General features: G+C 47.1%; 1 protein-coding gene across 10 annotated transcripts in view; it reads left to right on the top strand.

Annotated features, from left to right (window-relative positions):
- The window catches only part of arhgap23a (Rho GTPase activating protein 23a), a 606368-nt gene that overhangs the window by 403816 nt on the left and 182478 nt on the right, over window positions 1-20074 (top strand). For all 10 annotated transcript variants that reach the window (XM_072487495.1, XM_072487494.1, XM_072487496.1 and 7 more), the window contains one exon: window positions 7692-7746. In XM_072487495.1, coding sequence (XP_072343596.1) covers window positions 7692-7746 — 55 coding nt within the window. The remainder of the gene's footprint in view (window positions 1-7691; window positions 7747-20074) is intronic.

Raw genomic sequence — 20074 nt, 5'->3', positions numbered from 1 at the left:
CTTTTTGAGTGCAAAAGGTGTGTGAGTGCCCAGGGATGGTAATACTCCTCTGCTGAGATCGGTGTATGGATCCGAGGACGAGAAGTGCCATGAGAAAGAGAGAGCAGCTGGATCAGGGCAGTTTTCGTGGCGTGCCACAGGTTAAGATGGCGGAGGGCAAGGGGGCAGTGCTGCCCACCCAGTGGTCGATGGAGCAGCTGGTGGAATTTTTGTACAAACTCCAGCAGCTGAGGAAGGAGGCTTTGGAAGACCTGGCTAAGGCCGTCGAGCCACTCAGAGCTATGATTGAGAGAGTGGGGAAGAGGCTGGAGGCTCAGGGCATGGCGATTGAGAAGGTGGAAGAGACGGGGTGGGGGGAGCAAGAGAAGCGGATAGCCTCATTGGAGACAGATTAGGGATGGTTTTGAACAACCAGAAGAGGCTGAGAGAGGAATTGGAGGACCTGGAGATTCGTTCCAGAAGACAGAATTTGAGGAGTATCAGAATGCCTGAGGGCATTGAGAGAGTGGAGGCTGCCAAGTATGCAGCGAGGATGCTGGAGCAGTTAATCGGGGAGGAGACCTTTGATGGCCCCTCGAGGTGGACCGGATGCACAGGATGCCGAGGAGGAGGCCGCAGGTGGGAGAGCCGTCGAGGGTGATGAAATGTGCGAATCAGACCAAAAGGTACACCTTGGAAGGGAGTGAGCTGCGGGTCTACGAAAAGCTGGGTGTGGAGTTGACGAAGACGAGAGCTGGCTGCCCTCTTCAAGAAAGGAGTGAAGTTTGGGGTTTTGTATCCTTCCCGTTGATGGGTGACTCACCAGAAACACAAACTTTATTTTGACAGAGGAGGTGATGGGCTTTGAGGGACCATGGACTGGGAGGAGGGTGAGGACACTGAACTCTGGAGAGGAGCTTTGTGTTTATGGTAGAGTGTTTGGGTTGAGTAGTTTGGGGTGGGTTTCGGCGGGGGGAGTGGCGATAGTGAAGTGTGCCTTTTGTTCTTTGTTTGCTGGTGAGTGGGTGTTTGCTAGTGGGTGGGAGGAGGGGGGAGGGGTGGGCTAGAGGGGATGAGGAAGTTAGAGGCCTTCGTAGGGGGCCACCATGCTAGCTGGACAGGCTTGTTAACGGAAGTGAAGTGGAGGGTGGTGAGGAGGAAGGAGTGGGAGGGGGGACTGCTCTAGAAAACCCTCCTGGATGCTCCTTACAAATTCTGCTCCATCTAGACCTCTGATACTAAGTGTATCCCAGTCAATGTTGGGAAAATTAAAATATCCTATCACCACCACCCTGTTGCTCCTAAATCTTTCCATAATCTGTTTGCATATTTGTACCTCTATCTCACGTTCGCTGTTGGGAGGTCTATAGTAGAGCCCCAACATTGTAACCGCTCCCTTCCTAGTTCTGAGCTCTGCCCATGCCATCTCACTGCTCAAGTCCTCCATAGTGCCATCCTTCAGCACAGCTGTGATATCCTCTCTGACCAGTAATGCAACTCCTCCACCCCTTATGCTTCCCTCTCTATCCCGCCTGAAGCATCGATATCCTGGGATATTTGGTTGCCAATCATGCCCTTCCTTCAACCAAGTCTCAGTAATAGCAATAACATTGTATTCCCAGGTACTAATCCAAGCCCTAAGTTCATCTGCCTTACCTACTACACTTCTTGCATTAAAACAAATGTACCTCAGACCACCAGTCCCTTTGCGTTCATCATCTGCTCCCTGCCTACTCTTCCCCTTAGTCATGCTGACTTCATGACCTAGTTCCTTACAGGCTTTAGTTACTACCTCCTTACTGTCCACTAACCTCCTCATTTGGTTCCCATCCCCCTGCCACATTAGTTTGAACCCTCCCCAACAGCATTAGCAAAAGCACCCCCAAGGACATTGGTTCCAGTCCGGCCCAGGTGTAGACCGTCCAATTTGTAGGAGTAGTCCCACCTCCCCCAGAACCGGTCCCAATGTCCCAAAAATCTGAACCGCTCCCTCCTGCACCATCTCTCAAGCCTTCATCCTGCCTATTCTTTCATTTCTACTCTGACGACCACGTGGCACTGGTAGCAATCCTGAGATTACTACCTCTGAGGTCCAACTTTTTAACTTGGCTCCTAACTCCCTAAATTCTGCTTGTAGGACCTCATCCCGTTTTTTACCTATATCATTGGTGCCTATATTTTTTTTTTATTCAAAAAAATATACTTTATTCATAAAATATATCATAAGCATTACAGAGCATTTTGAATTGTCTTGACTGTACATTTCCGTCAGAGCTACACATTGCCTTGACTTTCTTCCATTCAATTTTGATATTATTATACACATATCACTCTTTACATTATTCCTTCTTAAATATTTACATTGTCATGTTTGTTTTATACATTGGAGTGTTAATGACCCAGAGCGAAGGGGGTTTACACTGTTACCCGCCTCTCGGTGGTACATTTGCTGGAAAGACCTTACACAGTGGTCTTTCCCCATTGCGCCTTGGCGGCAGCTGCCCCAAGCTTGAGTGCGTCCCTCAGCACGTAGTCCTGGACCTTGGAATGTGCCAGTCTGCAACACTCGGTCGAGGACAATTCTTTGCACTGGAAGATCAGCAAGTTTCGGGCAGACCAAAGAGCGTCTTTCACCGAGTTGATGACCTTCCAGCAGCAGTTGATAATTGTCTCGGTGTGTGTCCCTGGAAACAGTCCGTAGAGCACAGAGTCCTGTGTCACAGATCTGTTCGGGATAAACCTTGACAAATACCACTGCATCTCTCTCCAGACCTTCTTTGCAAAAGCACATTCCACAAGGAGGTGTGTGACCGTCTCATTTCCCCCACAGCCACTCCGAGGGCAGCGTACATTGGCGCAGAGCCTTCGGGTGTGCATGAAGAATCTGACAGGGAGGGCCCTTCTCACCACCAGCCAAGCTAGGTCTTGGTGCTTGTTTGAAAGTTCTGGTGATGAGGCGTTCTGTCAGATGACTCTGGCAGTCTGCTCAGGGAACCATCCAACGTCCTCCACGGTCTCCTTTTCCCTGAGGGCCTCGAGGACATTACGTGCTGACCACTGCTTCATTGCCTTGTGGTCAAAGGTGTTTTTCTTCAAAAACATTTCCACGAAGGACAGGTGGTACGGTACGGTCCAACTACTTGGAGAGTTCCGCGGCAATGAGGCCAGGCCCAACCTTCGTAACACCGGGGACAGGTAGAACCTCAGTATGTAACTTATAAAGCATTAGTTAGGCCCCATTTAGAATACTGTGAGCAATTTTGGGCCCCACACCTCAGGAAGGACATACTGGCACTGGAGCGGGTCCAGCGGAGATTCACACGGATGATCCCAGGAATGGTAGGCCTAACATACGATGAACGTCTGAGGATCCTGGGATTATATTCATTGGAGTTTAGGAGGTTGAGGGGAGATCTAATAGAAACTTACAAGATAATGAATGGCTTAGATAGGGTGGATGCAGGGAAGTTGTTTCCATTAACAGGGGAGACTAGGACCCGGGGGCACAGCCTTAGAATAAAAGGGAGTCACTTTAGAACAGAGATGAGGAGAAATTTCTTCAGCCAGAGAGTGGTGGGTCTGTGGAATTCATTGCCACAGAGGGCGATGGAGGCCGGGATGTTGAGTGTCTTTAAGACAGAAGTTGATAAATTCTTGATTTCTCGAGGAATTAAGGGCTATGGAGAGAGAGCGGGTAAATGGAGTTGAAATCAGCCATGATTGAATGGTGGAGTGGACTCGATGGGCCGAATGGCCTTCCACTCCTATGTCTTATGGTAGTGACACTTGGTGTTTGCATACTGGAGGTCCACGCACAGCTTGATGCAACTGGACACAAAGGTGGCCAACAGGATGAGGGAGGCGTTGGGTACGTTCTGCCCTCCCTTCTCCAGAGGTTTGTACATGGTGTCCCTTCGGACACGGTCCATCTTGGATCTCCAGATGAATTTGAAGATGGCTCGGGTGACTGCTGCAGCGTAGGGTCGTGTTATGGGCCAGACCTTCGCCACGTGCAGTAGCACCGAGAGTACCTCACACCTGATGACCAGGGTTTTGCCCGCAATGGAGAGGGAGCGTTGCTCCCACCAGCCCAGTTTCTGCCTTGCCTTTGCTATGCGCTCCTCCCAGGTTTTGGTGCACGCCCCAGCAGCTCCGAACCATATCCCCAGCACCTTCAAGTGATCTGACCTGACAGTGAAGGGGACAAAGGACCGGTTGGCCCAGTTCCCAAAGAACATGGCCTCGCTCTTGCCACGGTTTGCCTTATCTCCCGAGGCCAGTTCAAACTGGTCGCAGGTGGTCAAGAGCCTGCGTACAGATGCAGGATCCGAGCAGAAGACGGCAACGTCGTCCATGTACAGGGAGGCCTTGACTTGCGTGCCTCCACTGCCTGGGATCGTCACTCCTCTTATACCCGGATCCTTCCTGATGGACTCGGCAAAAGGTTCTATGCAGCACACAAAAAGGGCAGAGGAGAGAGGGCAGCCCTGCCTGACTCCGGATTTGATCTGGAACTTTTCTGATTCCCACCCATTGATTGAGACTGCGCTATAGATGTTTGTGTAGAGCAGTTTGATCCAATTGCGAATTCCCTCCCCAAACCCCATTTTGGAGAGCACATCCATCATGTAGGTGTGCGATATTCTGTCAAAAGCCTTCTCCTGGTCAAGGCTGATGAGGCAAGTGTCCACCCTCCTGTCCTGCACGTAGGCAATCGTATCCCTGAGTAGCGCGAGGCTATCAGAGATCTTCCTGCCGGGTACAGCACAGGTCTGGTCAGGGTGGATCACCGACTCCAGAGCAGACCTGACCCGATTGGCGATGACCTTGGCTAGAATTTTGTAATCCACATTCAACAGTGAAATGGGTCGCCAATTTCGAATTTCTTCCCTTTCCCCCTTCTGCTTGTAGATGTGGGTGATGATGCCTTTCCTCATGGACTCTGACATGCTGCCTTCCAGAAACATACTTTCGTACACTTCCAGCAGGTCTGGGCCCATCCAGTCCCACAGAGCCGAATACAACTCAACCGGTAAGCCGTCGCTTCCGGGAGTTTTACTCGTCTCGAAGGACTTGGCGGCCTTTGTCAGCTCATCCAGAGTTAGTGGTTTGTCCAGGTTTTCCAGCTCGCTGTCGCCTATGACCTCCGTGATAGTCGACAGGAATGTCTGGGAAACAGTGCTATCTGTTGGCTTCAGGTCATACAGTCCGGCATAAAAGGATTGGCTGATCCTCAGGATGTCAGACTGCGATGACTTTACAGAGCCATCTTCTTCCTTCAGGCTGCTGATCACAGAGGTCTCTCTGTGCACCTTTTGGAAGAAGAAGCGTGAGCACTTTTCGTCCTGCTCCACGGAGCGGACTCTGGAACGGAATATAACCTTGGAGGCCTCCAAGGTGTAGAGCGAGGCTTGCTGGCTCTTCACCTCTTGGAGATCCTCCTTGACATCCACCCCCATCGACTGCAGCTGGAGCAAATTCTGCATACTTTTCTGGAGCCTGGACATGACCCCTCGTCTCTCTCTCACCTTTTGAACGCCCTTGAGGATGAAAAACCTCTTGATATTCCCCTTGATTGCTTCCCACCAGAGATGTGGGGCCTCAAAGAGGGGTTTCACGGTTCTCCAACCTTTGTAATCCCTCCTGAGTTCCTCGAGGTTCTCAGGGGTCAGCAGTTTTGCATTTAGCTTCCATGTCCCCCTGCCTACCCCCGGTCTTCCTGCAGGTGGCAGTCGGCCAGTAGGAGGCAGTGGTCAGAGAAGAACACCGGCCTTACGTCGGTGGACCTGACCGTGAAAGCTCGGGACACAAAGAAGAAGTCTATCCTGGAGCGGACGGACCCGTCTGGCCGTGACCATGTGTATCTACGCTGCGCTCCGTCTGCAGGGTTGCTGCAGACGTCGAGCAGCTTGGCGTCTTTTACCGTTATCATCAGGAGTCATTGGTGCTTATATGCACCACGACAACTGGCTATTCACCCTTCTCCTTCAGAATGTTCTGTCACTTGACAACTGCTCCTCCACAAACCACCTTCTGGATACAGTGACCGCAATGCACTAATGCAAATTTTTCCCGCAACAACCAATCAGTGGCTCCGCTCTGCTGCCCTCTGCTGGATGCTTGCCTTCACTTGAACACTGAGAGTGTCTTGCTCGGGTACACCTTCTGGATACAGTGACCGCAATGCATTGATGCAAATTTTCCCCGCAACAGCCAATCAGCGGATCCGCTCTGCTGCCCTCTGCTGGATGCTTGCCTTCACTTGAACATGGGTGGGGCGGGGGGGGGGTGTCTTGCTCAGGTACTCTTTCTGGATACAGTGACCGCAATGCACTGATGCAAATTTTCCCAGCAACAGCCAATCAGCGGCTCCGCTCTGATGACCTCTGCTGCATGCTTGCCTTCACTTGAACACGGAGGGTGTCTTGCTCAAGTACACCTTCTGGATACAGTGACCGCAATGCGCTGATGCAAATTTTCCCCACAACAGCCAATCAGCGGCTTTGGTCTGCTGCCCTCTGCTGCAGCTGAGGCATGGCAGAGGGTGAATGCGTCCTCGTCATGTGCGAGGTTAAGCCTCATCCAGTTTAAAGTATTGCATAGGGTCCACATGACGGTGGTGGCGGGGATGAGCAAGTTTTTTGAGGGGGTGGAAGATAGGTGTGAGCGGTGTGCGGGGCATCGGGGGGGGGGGGGGCGGGGGAGTCGCAAATCAGGTCCACATGCTCTGGATGTGTCCAAGACTGAGGAGGTTCCGGCATGGATTCTCGGATGTTATGAGGTTCTGGGTGTGTGGGTGGCCCTGAGTCCAGGAGTTCAGCGGGGGAGAGAGGCCAATATATTGGCCTTTGCCTCCCTGATAGCCCTGGGAAGGCTTTTGTTGTGTTGGCGAGACTCGGAGCCACCAAAGGCAGGGGTGTGGGAGAGCGAACTGACAGAATTTCTGAGGTTGGAGAAGATCAATTTTGCTCTGGGGGGGTCGGTAGAAAGGTTCACCGGGAGGTGAAAACCATTTATTGACTTCTTCGAGGCGGATTGAGGGATCAGTGAGGGGTGGGGGGGGTTTAAAATGGGGAAGGCTGGACGTGGCAGGAGGTCGGCATTGGGGGGTCGGCATTAGGGGGGCTGGAGGGTTGTGGTTGTTTATTGGGTTAATGTATTCTTATATTCTGTATATTTTTGTTAAAAAGCCTTGAATAAAAATATTTCAAAAATATGTTGTTGTGGAAGCCTCCAGGCCCAGGACATAATCAGTTGCATGCAGGTTCCCAGCAGCCTTCCCACTTGTGAACTACATTGGGCGTGCTCTGTGCTTTGGGTGTGCTGCTAGCCTCAATGTTTCAGCATCTGATAATTAGGGATATCAGGCTGCTGTCGTTGCATTAGCAGACCTGTTGCAGCTTGTGGAATGTTTGATTATGTCAGTCTGTACTTATCACAATATCTCAATCATATCACCAATCAATTATTAGGCAGTTCATTGGTATAGCGTTAATTGCTCTTCCTAGCTCTCTCCTCAAATACCATGGTTGGAAAAAAAGATTTTATTTGGTTCATTGTGTTTTTTTCCTTTTAAGGAGTCCTTGGACTCGGCAATCTAATTCTTGTGGCATAGTTCCATAGACTGAAATCAAGTGCAAAAGATGTCAGTGACATTTATGCCATTGATGTAGATTTCATGAAACATGTAATTTTTTTCTCTCTGCATTTAGTGAGGATGTATTGGAACTTTCCGTTATGCCCAAAGATGAAGACATTTTGCAGGTGGTAAGTTACAAAGCTTAATTTTTCTGCTTTCCTTGTTTCAGTCAATTAAGGTGCATGAATTCTGGCTCCTTGGAACTAAGACAGAGGTCACCTTGCTCTGCAGGGTCAGGTTTATGGCAGGAGGATGCTTGGTATTTATGGTATTATTATCTTGAAAATTAAACATAATTAAGTTAGGATACAGATATTTGAATGAGATGTAATGGTGGTATACCTTGCACCATTATGATTGTTGTGAAAATCATTAAAGGAATTGCTGATTTTTTTTTTAACCAACATTTCAGTTATGTGATCATTCCACCCTACTGTCCTCTTTTATTTGTTTTTACTTGTTTGATGGCATGCAGGTGCAGCAAGCAATAGGAAAGCAAATGGCATGTTGCAAAGGGATTGGAGTATAAAGAGATCTTGCTACACTTGTATGGGGCTTTGTTGACATCACACCTGGAATACTATATGCATTTTAGATTTCTATATGTAAGAAAAGATATACCTGCATTGGAGTCAGGACAACAAAGTATTACTTTTTTTTAAAAATAAACATTTTATTGAGGTATTTTTTTGGTTTTACAACAACGACAAAATAAACAATATGCATAAGTCTATAAACATAGTGCAAAAAAAAGCCTGCTACCTCTCTTGCAGGTCCCACCTTTATTAACCCCCTACTCTAAACTAAACTTCTGCTGACGATTAATTTCCTGCAAAGAAGCCACCAAACGGTTGCCACCTCCGGGCGAACCCTAACAGTGACCCTCTCAAGGCGAACTTGATTTTCTCCAAACAGAGAAAGTTAGCCATGTCAGTAAGCCAGGTCTCCGACTTCGGGGGCTTTGAGTCCCTCCAAGCTAATAGTATCCATCGCCGGGCTACCAGGGAAGCAAAGGCCAGAACATCTGAACAAAGTATTACTAGATAAGTCCATGGCATAAGAGGGTTGCTGAGTAAATTGGGTCTTTATTCTTTGGAATTTAGAAGATTGCGAGATAATCTCACTAAAACACTTGTTTCAGTCCTCATTTTTATTTTTGTCTAAATTTCCGTCTTTTATATGTTCTGCATGATATTGAAGCTGAAGCTTCTCCCACAGCTCATTGTAAAGCTGAGCAGCAGTGGGGATGTGTGTCTCACTGCAATGTCCAGTAATATGATGAATGCATTTAGAAATAATTCCTTTGGTCACTATTTCTAGAGAAATTGTAAACTTTTTCACTTAGCAGTATCGATCAGAAAAAATGATGCTACAAATGAATAGAAGAAACCTACTTGTGACATGCTGAACAAATAACAAAGCCAGCAACAATCTGCAGGAATTGTATTCTTTTATTTCCTTTACTGATTTGGGTCACAACAAACTAGCTGAGATCTGCAACATGGGGCTGAAATGTTGGGCGCACTGAGGTGGGGAATGGCGCTGGACTGGGCCTGAAAATACCAGTGTCAGTTCTGCAATGCTACTCCTGGAGCCAGCCATGGGGTGGGAATATGATCCCGCTGAGCCTTGATTAAGGCCTACTAAGGTATTTGGAGAGTAGGCAGTACATGGCAGTGGAAGCATGACTCGAATTTTGGGTGCAGTGGTGAGAAGGGACAAACATTATCCACCGACCAGAGTCCTGGGAATCAGGAGAGCAAGGGAGAAAGATAGAACATAGAACATTACAGCGCAGTACAGGCCCTTCGGCCCTCGATGTTGCGCCGACCTGTGAAACCACTCTAAAACCCATCTACACTATTCCCTTATCGTCCATATGTCTATCCAATGACCATTTGAATACCCTTAGTGTTGGCGAGTCCACTACTGTTGCAGGCAGGGCATTCCACATTCTTACTACTCTCTGAGTAAAGAACCTACCTCTGACATCTGTCTTATATCTATCTACCCTCAATTTAAAGCTATGTCCCCGCGTGCTAGACATCACCATCCGAGGAAAAAGGCTCTCACTGTCGTACTTCATGCTCGCTTTTTGGAGGCCTGTAGTAAAGTCCTAACAATGTTACTGCACCCTTCCTATTTCTTAGCTCTACCCATGTTGCCTCAGTGCTCAAATCCTCCATTGTGCCCTCCTTAATCACAGCTGTGATATCATCTCTGACCAGTAATCCAACTCCTCCACCCCTTTTACCTCCCTTTCTATCCCTCCTGAAGCATCTATACCCTGGGATATTTAGTTGCCAGTCTTGCCCTTCCCTGAACCAAGTCTCAGTAATACCAATAACATATTCCCAGGTACTAATCCAAGCCCTAAATTCATCTGCCTTACCTGCTACACTTCTCGCATCGAAACAAATGCACCTCAGACCACTTGTCCCTTTGCATTCATCATCTCTTCCCTGTCTACTCTTCCCCTTAGTCACATTGAGTTTATTATCTAGTACCTTACTGGCTTTAGTTGCTGCCTCTTTACTGACCTCTAACTTCCTAATCTGGTTCCCATCCCCCTGCCACATTAGTTTAAAACCTCCCTAACCGTGTTAGCAAAAGTACCCCCTAGGACATTAGTTCCAGTCATGCCCAGGTGTAGACCATCCGATTTGTAATGGTCCCACCGCCCCCAGAACCGGTTCCAATGTCCCAAAAATCTGAACCCCTCCCTCCTGCACCATCTCTCAAGCCACATATTCATTCTGACTATTCTTGAATTTCTACTCTGACTGTCTCGTGGCACTGGTAGCAATCCTGAGATTACTACCTTTGAGGTCCTACTTTGTAACTTATCTCCTAACTCCCTAAATTCTGATTGTAGGACCTCATCCCTTTTTTTACCTATATCGTTGGTGCCTATATGCACCACGACAACTCGCTGTTCACCCTCCCCCTTCAGTATGTCCTGCTGCCGATCTGAGACATCCCTGACCCGTGCACCCGGGAGGCAACATACCATTCGGGAGTCTCGTTTTCGACCACAGAAACGCCTGCCTACTCCCCTTATGAAGGGCTGGAACCACATTTCAATAAATGTGAATAAATTTAAATGTCATTACAGGACTTCTCCGCAATATGTTCTCCCCTCACTGAATATTTATACCTCGCGTTGGTTAACAACAAGTTTTTTAAAAACTTGAATCACTTGTGAGAAACCTGCTGTAGGCGGCACGGGACGTATAGTGATGCACGATCAATTACACAAAAACACGAGTTGAATGCAACTGAAGCTTTATTACACTAAGATGTGTGGCCTCCTACAGCAGCTGGCGCAATGGCTGCTGTACGGGAGCACACATATTTATACTCCCCCTACTGGGCGGAGCCAGCAGGCAGGGAACTACCCCCGTACCAGTAGTACAGGGCCTTACCACAAATCACCTAAGATATACATCAGTGGTGACTACCACATATAGTCCTGGGGACAGAGGGACAAACTTGGGCAGTTTCCTGGCACTGTACCCTGGCAGTGCCGGGGTGTGCTCTTTGGAGCCCCATTCGTGGGGGGTTCCCCTTCTGTGTGTTATACGTTTTAGTTACCGTTGTATGAAGAGTCAGAAGTCCTGTTCCTTTTCACCAAACACCATTTATTTCACTTCCACAGCCTCTGCACAAAACTCCAACAACACACCACCTGAAGTCCTTTACATATCAGTGTCAATCATTGGATACTTAACATAAATGAGACAACTAATTGCAATGTCTCTTAATGCATTACTTAACTCTTAACCCATTACTTAACAGTCTCCCCTTCCTTGGAGAAAAAAATAATTAGGTGAAAACAAAATTTAAAGAAACTCAAAAACACATACGCAATTTTCCCCCCCCTTTTTTTTCTCAAATTATTATTTTTTTTGAAGATAAAAAAAATCACAGAAACAGGCGCCCTTCATTAACAATATCCAAAAGTTACATTTCTGTCAATATTTGAGATATATAAAAGGCCATATCCACCGCCTCTACAAAGCTTAACGTCTCAGCAGCCAAAGTGCTTTCAACCACTTTCCTTATTTTCTTTGTTTCCCACACAAGAGGACAACATTTGCCATTGTTCCCCAGAGGAAAATTATAAAACCTCCTGTGCTTAATTTGCATAGGACGCATCACTATAAACTATGAATTTCAAGTGCCTACAGTCACCTAAAACCTGGAACCTCAAAACACACTCCTGCATTTTTTTTTAGTTCGGCCAAACGCTTTATTTGCTCTTATTATGTCTTCCACTTTGGAATCATTCATTTTTGTACTCAACTCTAAGACATCAAAACTCACGTCCGGTCTAGTCTGTCTACCTAACCAATTCAGTTGCCCAACTAAACTTCGCAGTTGCTCTTTTTCCATCTTTGAAAGCTTGCATCTTTTTATGAAAACCCGGCCATGACTAATTGCTATTGGGCTGATGCTTTCCAAATAAGATTGCTGACGTAAAGTTGCCCCTAACTTAGTCTGTCCGATTTCCAGTCCAATATATTTAAATGCACCGGAAGCCTGACTTCTGACTCTGAATTCTTTCCTCAAACCAGAGATTACAAAAGCTTCAAAATCACTAGTCCCACCCCACAAAAAATATTTGACATGCATCATAAAGACGCCAGAAAGGTTCCCTTTATAGTGCCAGTAAAACATTACCGGATCTACTTTCAACTGGTAACAGCCTAACTTTAACAAAACTGACCTTACCGAAAAATACCAGACTCTAGATGCAACATTTAAACCACATACACATTTGTTCAACTTCCAGAATACCCCTTCTGTGTTAGCTGCTTCTTTAGGAGGACGGAGAAAAATGTCTCTCTGGAGCTGATGCCCCTGCAAGAAGGCAGCTTTCTTATCTATAGATTTGCATTCCCATGCCTTTGTGGCTAAAAGAAGATCTTTAAAATTAACCTTTCCTGCTGTAGGTGAATCTACCCTTAAATCCTGATCTTCTAAGCTTTTTTAAAATCCCCTTGCCACAAGCCTGGCCTTTGCCTTATAAGTTCCATCTCCAGTTTCATGTGTGCTTTCTTCATCGACGGTCTGCTCAGAAGCAAAGGTATCTCACTTGATACAACATCCGTGCTAATGAAATGATTCACTCCGGTAATATTGCAAGGGATCACCACTCTTTTCAGCGACTTCAGAGTATTATCATCCCCAAACCTGAAACTTGTGGAACTTTCAAATTCCTTAACCTTATTACGATTTTCAGCATTCAACGAGTCCAGGTAACATTTTAACCAGTCAATTCCACACACAGTAGATGTGCAGCAACTGTCCAATACAGCACAATTGAAGGATTCTGCAACCAACACCCTCATTATCGGCGTAAAACTGCTTGTTAATAGGACAGTGTCTTCTCTCTGAACACTATCTTTTTCCTCTTCTGACTCTTCCGTGTCATGTGTCGCTTCAAACACTCTATCATAACATTTTGGACAGTTGAAGACATAATGGTATTGAGAGTCACATCAAAAACACGATTTATCATGCCCCGTGCATTTCTGGGGTTCATCTTCCTATTGTAAGTTCTAACTGGGTTTCTGTCTTCATAATTTCCTTGTCTCGATCTCCTTCTATAGTCTTGGGCCCTGTTCGTAGCCGTACAATTTCGCCATCCTGTTAGTAATGTATCTTCCATATTCTGCTTTATAGCAGGCTGACCTATTTGAGTCATCAGAGCCATCGGAATTGAATGTTTCCTCAGAAACCTCTTTAAATCTTTTGTCATCTGATTGAATAAGGTATCCTCATCCGTAAACTGAACTCCTGTCAAAACCAGGAGCCTATCCATGTTGCTCACTCTAGCACAGTCAAGTAATTTAAAGGCCAACACAGACTGTGGAAATTCCAGATTGTGTTTCTGCAGCCTTTTATATAGTCTGCCAAATTCCATTATATAGTCTTCCATGGAGAATTCCTCTATTTTCCGGAACTTATCAAATTCCGACCATGCTTCATACGCACTTAACAAGTCATCTTTCTTGTAAATCTTATCCATATATTGTAATAGAGTCCCCAGACCTTCTTCTGAGTCTAACTCTTCCAATTCCAGCTCAGAAAGCACTTTGTTTCGGATTTTACTGCCATATGGTAGAGAAAGAGCCAATGCCATACCTTGTTTTCTCTTTCCCAAAGCAGTTACTTTAGTCCACATAACTACTGCACTTCTCCATTGGTCGTACGATTCCCTTTCAGAAAATAAGGGGGGATAGTCATATCCAGCCATCTTTATCCTGGGTTCAGCCATGTATCTTTTTTTTTTCCTTTTCGCTCACTCCTTGGTTTGATCAGGAAAAGTTGTATCTTTCAAACCTTCACATTTGCACAGCAACCATCCTCTGCTACCATTGTTATACGTTTTAGTTACCATTGTATGAAGAGTCAGAAGTCCTGTTCCTTTTCACCAAACACCATTTATTTCACTTCCACAGCCTCTCCACAAAACTCCAACAACACACCACCTGACACAAGGGCCACCTGAAGCCCCTTTACATATCAGTGTCAATCATTGGATACTTATCATAAATGAGACAACTAATTGCAATGTCTCTTAATGCATTACTTAACTCTTAACCCATTACTTAACAATGTGTGTGTGGGGGGGTGCATGGCCAATGCATGTGGGTTTTGCAGGGGGGCAGGGCACACCCCGATGCTTGTTAGGGGGTGATTATGCCTAAATGCCTGTCTTGGGGTCGCCAGTGACCCCGGGGGGGAGGGGATGTGGTTTATCGCAGATCGGGAAGCCCTTCAAAGATGGTGCCCAGATTTCATGCCCTACATGCTAGAGTGAAGGCAAAAACTACCCAGATTTTGTACTTACACAGAGTGCATTAAAATCTGGAGAAAAACCTCGGCCGTGCAGCTGGAGAGTTGCAAGTTGTGTTTTTCGCCTCAGCCAGCACTTGGTGTACTGCCGGGATGATTCCGCCCTATGCTTTTCCCGGCAGATGGTCACAGACATCCATACCCTTGTCGCTGTACACCTGGTACTCTGCAGCAGTGGTCTCCATGCTCTACCACCAGCCATCAAATTCACTGTGGCTTTGAACGTGCCTGGAGCATGCCAGAATCCAAGGTCAGCAGTGGACCCTTTGTGGAATCTTGCAAACTGTTGTACACCACTGCGCCCCACAGGTCACTGATGTTTTATAAGCCAGAGCTGGACAATACATTCATTTCATGACTGATGAGGCCTCTTCGGCACAAATGCATTTGATTCCACTGCCATCACCGGATTCCTCCAGGTGCAGGGCACAATTAGTTGCATCTATGTGACCATCAAGGCACCCAGTGACCAACCAGTAAAATTCTACAACAGAAAGGGTGTCGTATCTGTAAATCTTCAGATACTTTCGACCAGTTCACTTAATCAAAGGTTTTACCTAGGGTGTCTTTATTTACGAGGAGAACAAACCATAAACACAAGTTCAAAATTCAACAATATTTATTTAACACCCACAAAATATATTACCCACAAAATGCTACAGGTACCCAAGGTCAGTGTATACTACCCGCAAAGATGCCTTGGTAGGGGTATGGGTCTGATCACTGGCATTTGCCTGGTCCGTCTTCATGAAGGTGGTTCTCACTAGCAGTTCCTTCCCTCCTTCTGCTCTGCTCTGGCCTGGTATTCACTTCTCTGCTCTGGTCAAGTCACCTCCCACGCCTAGTCTTCACTGCCGAGGAGTGCCTACTGTTATCCCTCTCTGGCTTCGTGCCCTTTTCCCACTTCCTGTGGCCTTTAGCCAATGGGGTATCGAAAAGGGCTTTTGGTGTCCAATGATCCGATTGATGACCCATTGACAGGTCACCTGGGCCCGCCCCAGGTGTCCATCTCCAGTGGCCGTGTTTGCACGTACACCTTGCCAAATAAGGTGATGGTGGGCACTCTCGGCGCCCGAAAGTCTGGACCAGCCTGGATTTGCAACAATAGGGCGGTGCATATCAATCGGATCGATTATCTCTTGATGGCCGATTGACAGCGTAGGTCTAGACCTATCTTGGCAGCCTGTCTGACTTCTAGTGTATTCAAACTTGGCCAGTCCGAATTCCCATGAGGCTGTGCTGGAGCGACTGTGCTTTGTTTTAAAATGCCCAATTCTTTAATTTAAAATGGCCAATTTCAATCAGGCCTAAGCGCTAGGTTGTGGTAGGTCACCACAAAGGGCCTTCTCCCCCTCAACATTTCATTGGTCTGTGACCACAACAGGAACTTCCTCCATGTGTTTCATCTTGTGACAGTCCAGGCTGCCACAAATCTTCATTTTACCCCAGGGTATTTTTGGATGGGTCCTAAGGTACAAACCATATCCTCTGAAAAATGGCAGACAGCACAAAGGCGATACAATTAAAGTCACCTGCTCCCCAGGACAACCATTGAGTAGGCTTCTCGTTGCCTGGAACAGCCACAGTAATGCTTGTCACGGGGATTTAAATCAGACCTGCACTTTCTTTGGCCCTTCCACACTTGCAGCCTCAAAATGGCCACCAGACCCGACTGCAATTGAATTAAGAGGTTGCCCCCCTGAAAATCATGTCTTTAATCTACTTTCCCTGGAGGTGGTTTGGGACCTGGAAGCAATCCCAAATTCCACTTCCGGCTCCATCGTGAAAATTCAGCCCCTGGTGTATGATAAATCAAGCTTTTCCATGGAAAAATGTGTTACTTACCCAAGTTAACTGCGTAGCCAGACTACTCACTATCTGAGCGACTATTATTTCACATGAAGTGTGTTTATTTTAAGTTCACCACAGTATTTTTGTCAAATTTGACTATTTCTGAACTTACTAGATGTGTTGGAGGAGATTGTGTCTTGACAGTGTGAGTGTAATTGCATGAATGTAAAAGCTAAAGTGATCAAAGGAAAGGAAAAGAAAATATTAAAGGAAAATATAATTGTTTTTATTCAGGATTGTTATTTAGGGTTGACAAATCTATTGGAGTTTTTTGAGGGTGTAACTGACAGGGTAGATGTAAGGAAATCAATAAATATTTGGATTTTCAGAAGGCATTGAAAAAAAGTGCCAGATTAGATGTTGTGTTGCACAATGTTAAGGCTCATAGCATTGGGAATAATATATTGTACGGATTGAAGATTGAAGGTTTGAATAATATCATTTTCAGGTTGGCATGTTGTAACTGCTGGAGTGCCATAATGATCAATGTTTGGGCCTCAGCTACTTACACTTAGTCCCTTTATTTAATATATCCAGATTTTCTTACACAAAGAGGGTGCTAAGGGATTGTAGACAGTTCAGTGACTGGACCAGAAGGTGGAAAATTAATTATAATATGGGAAAGTTTGGTAGGAAGATAGAAAAGTAGATTTTGTTTTAAAAGGTGAGACACTAGTAAATTCTGGTCTGCGGGGGAATTTGAGTATTATACGAGGGCTAGGGGAGCGGCCATACTGATCAGCAAGAGGATGAGTGGGGAGAAAAAGAATTCTCGTTTTTTTCCACAAGTGCACAAGGTATATATACCCGTATCGACTTTGCAGTGGGGAAATCGGTGCTTCCAGGAATTGGAGGAGCTGAGTACTCCGCGATAGTCATCTCCGACAACGCTCCGCAGTACGTGGATGTGAGGTTGGAGACGGGCCTTTCCCAGCGCCCCACATGGAGGCTGGACACAGCCTCCTGGCCGACTAGACCTTCTTCCAAAAAATATTGCAGGCCATAGGCGACAACGTGACTAACAAGCGGAACGGGGAAGTCTCACCTTTCACGGTCTGGGAGGAACTGAAGGCTGTGATCCGAGGGGAAATAATAGCCTACAAGGCATGCAGAGATAGGGAAGAGAGGGAGACCAGGCAACAGCTGATCGACTCCATCTTGGAGGTAGACAGAAAATACTCCGAGGCCCCGACCGTCGAGCTGCTGGCGGAGAGGAAAAACCTGCAAATGGACTTTAACCTGCTATCCACTAGGAAAGCAGTGTACCAACTCCGCAAGACACGGGACCTTTTACGAACATGGGGAAAAGGCTGGACGCCTACTGGCTCACCAGCTGAGAAAGCAGGCAGCCACGAGGGAAATAGCGCAGGTAAAGGATGGCAGAGACAGACTGGTAGCGGAACCAAAAGAGGTAAACCAAGCATTTGAGACCTTCTACCGAGGGTGTACACCTCCGATTCCCCCGATGGGCACGCGGGGATGAAACAGTTCCTCGACGGACTGGAAATGCCAGTTGTGGGGGAGGACAGACGGGGAGAGCTGGAAGCACCAATAGATCTGGGAGAAATCATGGAGAGCATCAGCTCCATGCAGGTAGGAAAGGCGCAGGATCCAACGGGTTCCCGAAGGACTTCTACAAAAGAATTCGCCCCGGCCCCACATCTAAGGGACATGTTCACAAACTCGCTGGCATGAGGCACTTTGCTTCCTAAGCTGGCGCAGGCCACAATCTCACTGATACCCAAAAAAGACAAAAACCCGACGGAATGTGGATCATATAGACCCATTTCGCTGCTGAATGTGGATGCGAGAATACTCACAAAAGTCCTGGCCAAAAGGCTGGAGAACGCCATACCGGAGGTGGTCACTGAAGACTGGATGGGCTTTGTCAAGGGCAGGCAACTCTTTGCGAACATCAGGCGGCTGATGAACGTAATAATGACCCCCTCCGAAGAGAGGACACCAGAGGTGCTCGACTCCCTGGACGCAGAATAGGCTTCGACAGAGTCGAATGGAAGTACCTCCTCCAGGTACTGGGACGGTTTGGGTTAGGAGCAGGATTCACCACCTGGGTGAGACTCCTGTACAACGTTCCCAAGGTGAGCATTTGAACTAACACCACCAGCTCTGAATACTTGCAGCTACAAAGAGGCACAAGGCAAGGATGCCCACTGTCCCCGCTCCTGTTTGTATTTGCAATCGAACCCCTGGCGATAGACCTAAGGAGTGCGAAAAACTGGACGGGCATCCAAAGAGGAGACCGAGAGCACAGAATTTCGCTCTATGCAGATGATCTGCTCCTCTACAGGACTGAAAGCAATCATGTGGATCCTGAAGAGTTCAGAACCTTCGGGGGAGGGGAAGAATCCAAGAGTCCCCACAGCAACACTGCAAAGGAGGAAAATTAATGGCCTGGCACTGCCTCCTGCAAGGGAAGGACTCTCTGGGCCCTGGCCACAGCAGCACTCCCATCCCCCTCGGCGAAATACACATCGAGCCCAGTGGTAAGGTCCACACTGAAAACATGGGGCCAGCTAAGACAACATTTCAGACTGACCGGGACGGCCCCCATCTGCGGTAACCACAGATTCCCGCCAGCCATGCTAGATGCAACGTTTAAAAAATGGAGACAGGACGGGGAAACGCTGATAGTTAGGGACTTCTACGTAGGGCACAGACTAGCGATGCTGAACGAACTGACGGAGGAATGGGAATTGCTGACAGGACAGGAAATGAGACACTTACAAATAAAATATTTCCTCTGCAAAGAGGAAATAGGATACCCTGGAGACTACACTATTAGAGGACCTGATTTGTCACGTGTACCGAGATACAGTGAAAAGTATTTTTCTGCGAGCAGCTCAACAGATCATCGTTAAGTACATGAAAAGAGAAGGAAATAAAAGAAAATACATAATAGGGCAACACAAGGTACACAATGTAACTAGATAACACCAGCAATGGGTGAAGCATACAGGGGTGTAGTGTTAATGAGGTCAGTCCATAAGAGGGTCTTTTAGGACAGCGGGGAAGAAGCTGTTTTTGAGTCTGTTCGTGCGTGTTCTCAGACTTCTGTATCTCCTGCCTGATGGAAGAAGTTGGAAGAGTGAGTATGCCGGGTGGGAGGGGGCTTTGATTATGCTGCCCCCTTTCTCCAGGCAGCGAGAGATGTAGTTGGAGTCAATGGATCGTGTTGATGGACTGGGCTGTGTTCACGACTCTCTGAAGTTTCTTGCGGTCTTGGGCCGAGCAGTTGCCATACCAGGCTGTGATGCAGCCCGATAGGATGCTTTCTATGGTGCATCTGTAAAAGTTGGTAAGAGTTAATGTGGACATGCCAAATTTCCTTAGTTTCCTGAGGAAGTATAGGGGCTGTTGTGCTTTCTTGGTGGTAGCGTCGACGTGGGTGGACCAGGACAGATTTTTGGTGATGTGCACCCCTAGGAATTTGAAACTGCTAACCATCTCCACCTCGGCCCCGTTGATGCTGACAGGGGTGTGTACAGTACTTTGCTTCCTGAAGTCAATGACCAGCTCTTTATTTTTGCTGGCATTGAGGGAGAGATTGTTGTCGCTACACCACTCCACTAGATTCTCTATCTCCCTCCTGTATTCTGCATGGGGCAATTTGTCGGTCTGTTCCAAAACCTATTTGAGGTCAGCAACAACCAATAGAGTGAGAACTGGAGGACTAAAGGGGGAAAAAAAAGACTAGGAGCAATGCCAGGGATGCACAACCCA

This window comes from Scyliorhinus torazame, chromosome 21 (assembly GCF_047496885.1).
Source record: "Scyliorhinus torazame isolate Kashiwa2021f chromosome 21, sScyTor2.1, whole genome shotgun sequence".
Classification (NCBI taxonomy): domain Eukaryota; kingdom Metazoa; phylum Chordata; class Chondrichthyes; order Carcharhiniformes; family Scyliorhinidae; genus Scyliorhinus; species Scyliorhinus torazame.
The sequence above is the reverse complement of the archived record's forward strand: the minus strand, read 5'-3'. Positions and strand labels throughout refer to the sequence as shown.